This window comes from Pecten maximus, chromosome 7, assembly GCF_902652985.1.
Source record: "Pecten maximus chromosome 7, xPecMax1.1, whole genome shotgun sequence".
NCBI lineage: Eukaryota > Metazoa > Mollusca > Bivalvia > Pectinida > Pectinidae > Pecten > Pecten maximus.
In genome coordinates, this window is record NC_047021.1 from 40,638,071 (window position 1) to 40,642,487 (window position 4,417).

The 4,417-nt window shown below is 35.7% G+C and overlaps 1 protein-coding gene across 1 annotated transcript; it reads left to right on the top strand.

Annotated features, from left to right (window-relative positions):
* The first annotated feature begins 1,089 nt into the window (after nt 1–1,089).
* Nucleotides 1,090–3,579, top strand: LOC117330843 (thyrotropin-releasing hormone receptor-like). The gene has a single exon (XM_033889368.1). It carries the CDS (start codon nt 1,095–1,097, stop codon nt 2,193–2,195), a length of 1,101 nt encoding a protein of 366 aa, XP_033745259.1. The 5' UTR covers nt 1,090–1,094; the 3' UTR covers nt 2,196–3,579.
* Nucleotides 3,580–4,417: the final 838 nt, after the last annotated feature.

The following is a 4,417-nucleotide window of genomic DNA, read 5'->3' on the forward strand; positions in this document are numbered from 1 at the left end:
TGAATGAAATTTCCTCAGGCTTCAATTTGTTTGCAAAGCATTGTATTTGAGTAAAGGATTCCATTTATGTAAAAAGCAGTGAGGAAAATAGTCCATGCAAATACAATTAACTTTCCTAGTGCAAGAATTAATGAGCGAGAAATTGCAACAGCAGCATTTAATCCTTTCTGCTTCAGCTTTGATATATAAGATCAATAGTTTCCTAGTGTCAAGAATTGAGCATTGATCATTGTGTTGTTTTTTTATCGCAAATAAAGTTTAAATTAAAAAGAAAATTTATTCTAACATAAATATCATTTGATTTGATCCATATATTTTAGCATTGTTATTATTAGTTTTTCTTGTCTTATAAATCTACACATTGTGTAGTTAGATAATACTCAATGTATACCAATGTAAAGCAATTGCTCCGATCGCGCTCCTATATCATAAAATCTTAAGTCAACCCGAGCTCGAAAATAGGTCATATATTGTTCTCATCGAAAGGTGCCCTCAAAGTCATAAAATGATGTAAGACTGCCTTGAGTAATCGCTGTTCAGTTCTACACAGTCGAAGTACTATTGTGTACAATAAAAACAACGAAGATGGTAATCTTTGTGAAGGCTCAACATTCAACGTACTTGTACGACATTCACCATTCAAAATCTGACTGCGGTGATTTGAATATTGTTCTAGATCGGTTTTGACAGAATATCGAATATTGTTAATTTGATCATTTTGCCAGCTCAACATGCAGTATTCTGCCACAACTGAGCTATCACAACATTCAAATTCTGAAAGTCGGATGTCGTATGTCGAATATTGAGCCAACCGGTATACGACTATATCCTCGAAACTAATATTGAAAGTTGTGTGAAATGGAAATATTACAATTTTGAAAGTGACTTTAATCGGTGCAAGTTGTTTAAATGTGCTTGTTTGCATCTTGGAACGTTGTCAAGATATATCAACTTGAAATTGAAAACATGCGACTATAACTAATGGACAGGCATGACGATTGTAATGCAGTAACCTTTTATAATTATGATTATACATTACGATTGGTACAATTGGTTCAATTTGTTTGTTATGTTTTTACAGATCGCCACTGGAGATGATAGTTGATGACCACATCATGGATAATACAACTTACGTCTTGGTTGACGTGCCATTGATGGACACAAACGTCTCTGGATTGAACAACTCTTCCGTCGACCAGCTGCCGTTTTACAACTTTGTCCATGGCCTGTATCTCTACGTTATACCGCTGATATCCATTCTCGGAATCATCGGCAATGTTTGTTCTTTCAAAGTTTTTGTATGTTCCACCTTCAGCAGACACCCGTCCAGTATATATCTGTCTGTGCTCAGTGTCTCCGACACCTGGTTCTTACTAGCTCTTTTCCTCGGTTGGCTTGGCAGTTTGGATGTCCGATTTTCCGAGAGCGGTGCTCTGTGTATGGTATCTGTATATGTAACGTATATCACGAGTTTTCTATCAGTGTGGTACGTAGTACTCGTTATGTTCGAACGTTATATTGTCGTCTGCCACCCACTTAGGGCACCATCACTTTGCTCAAAGAAGAGATCTGGAATAGCAACTGGCATAATTACCGCATTCGCCATATTGTTCTACGCGCACAGTTTTTTCACTATGGAAATCGTCATCAATCATACAGGGAAACGAACAAGCGCGTGCCAAATGATTGACGATGACATTAATTTGATTGCTGTTATAACATATGTAGATTCAACAATAACATTCATCATACCTTTTATTGCAATTTTCACTTTAAATGTTCTAGTGATCCGCGCCATCAGGAGTTTCACCTACCGGCATGTAAGCCGGCATGAGAAGAAATATTACTCTCCTTCACACAACACTTTGTCAAAAGCTCAAATGAGACTGACAGTTATGTTGATGGTGGTGTCCATTGTATTCCTTGTCCTCAATCTGCCAAGTCATGGTGTGAGATTCTACATAGCAGTAAATAACCTCATTTATAATCCCAACATCACCCTTTTCCTCACACAGCAGGTGTGCCAGATACTCTATTACGCCAATTTCGCTGTTAATTTCATTGTCTATGTGTCAACCAGTAAAACATTTCGGAGGAGTCTAAGGGAACCCAATAAGTGCGGAACACTTTCCTTCGTGAGTTGTTCATCTGCGATGATTAATTTACAGACGCGACAGGAAAATACTGGCATATGAAGAAAATGCCGAAACGACAGAAAAAAAAGAACAAATATAGATTAGACGCGGCGTCATCTAAACAGCAACAGGGGTAATAGCATGCGTTGTGGAGTTGTAAATAAAACGTAAGCGTCTGCTGCTTAAAATAGATTAGACGTGAAGTCGTCTAAAACATTAACAAGGGAAAAAATCATGCATTCTGGATGTATATAAAATAAGCGTCTGTTGCTTAAAGAAGATTTGAAGTGGAGTCATCTGAAACAGTATAGAGGGTAGCATCATGCGCTCTGGAGGTGTAAATAGAAAATTAGTGTCTGATGCTCAAAATAGATTGAAGACGGATATACCTGTTGCAGTACAAAGATATTAATTACCATACGTTCTGCGCTCTCAAAATGTAAACCAATATGATGAAATTGACATTATCAGGTATATCAACGAAAATCGGAAACGTTTGAATTCATATCGAACAAGGATATATACAATGTACATGTAATATAAGCATATAATTTATATACAACGCTTTTATCTTTTACATGTATAACAGGGTAACACATCATATTGTTTTGTTTGCTATAGTGATTTAACATCCTATCAACAGCTTTGGTATTAAATGAAGGAATTTATATGGAGCTGTGAGGGTCAATTCGTTAATTTTATTGATATGAAATTGTGGCGGTTATTTCACTAATACAAAAATGATATGGAACTGTGACATTCATTTCAATAATATTCATCGATATAGAATTGTGAAAGTTATTTCACTATTATTCATCGATATTGAACTGTGACGGTTATTTCACGAAAATAGATTGATATTGAGCTGTGACGGGTATTTCACTGACGAAAAATTGATACGGAACTTGGACAGTTATTTCACTAATACAGCAGTGATATTGATCTGTGGTGGTTATTTCACTAATACAAAAATTTCATTGAACTGCTGCGTTTATTTCACAAATGTAAAAATGATACGGAGCTTTCACCGTTTTTTTTGTATTGATGCAATATATGTGAAAGAAATCTTATGTCGAATGATTTGAAATGTAAAATTTAACATGATGTTTGTATTTAAGAAGGTTTTACATTAAGAATGCATTGCATATCGCAAAAAAAAGTTCTCTCCATTTATATTTCGCCTTTTTTCCCCTGCAGATTTTGATCACGAAACTTCTATTAATATAAATAACCACAAGGAGGGCAAAATCAATACCAGTATATTACATGGGCATTGTCATCGAATAACAGAACGTTTATGTGATAAATTATGTATTGTGCGTATATAAATGATACTCTGTCATCTATATATATCGATATAATGACGTAGTATTTTTGTCTCTGACGGAAATTGATTTATATTAGACTGAATAACTGATTTATGTAAAGGCATATAATGAGGATCTTTATTGGTTTCAAAATCTTTGATCTTTTGTGATTTAATTTAAATTCAGTATGTTCATCCTGAAACAAACTCGATTCTGGTTAATTATATTTGAAACAAATGTACAATCTCTTGTGCGATTTTCTATCTTTTATATAGTACTACATCTCAGTTATTCTGGTTATTTCCTTAACACACGGAATTCAGGAAATCAAACATGAAAATCATGTTAAAATAGCCATATCACATTCTCACTTCCCCAACCGCAAAATCTGATTGTTCGAGACGTCGGGCAAGTGGATTTTGTTTTACACCATTGACATTGTCTAAATAGTAGGAGAATAATATCAGGAAATTTCATATTACCAGATATGAGTGTCAGGAATTCTATTATCTATTTATTTAACTTTATTGCGGAAATATGCATTACGCACTCACACTGCGCACGGATATGGGTCCGTCATTTTGATCTGTGGACAGAATTTCTAAGCCAATCGGCTCCTGCCAGGAGCAGCTTAAAAGGGAGGAAGGGCTTAAAATTATACGTGAAATAGTAATGACAAAATATTTATCTACAATAATAATGTGGTATATCAAGAGAATACACCTCATATATAACATTATCGAAACGATTTTTTAATTTAGTTTTGAAGGACTTTCTGAAAAATTCAACCTTCATTCCAAAAATTGGGGGCCGCGGTGGCCGAGTGGTTCAGGTGTCCCGACACTTTATCACTAGCCCTCCACCTTTAGTTTGCGAGTTCGAAACCTAAGTGGGGCAGTTGCCAGGTACTGACCGTAGGCCGGTGGTTTTTCTCCGGGTACTCCAGCTTTCCTCCACCTCCAAAACCTGGCACGT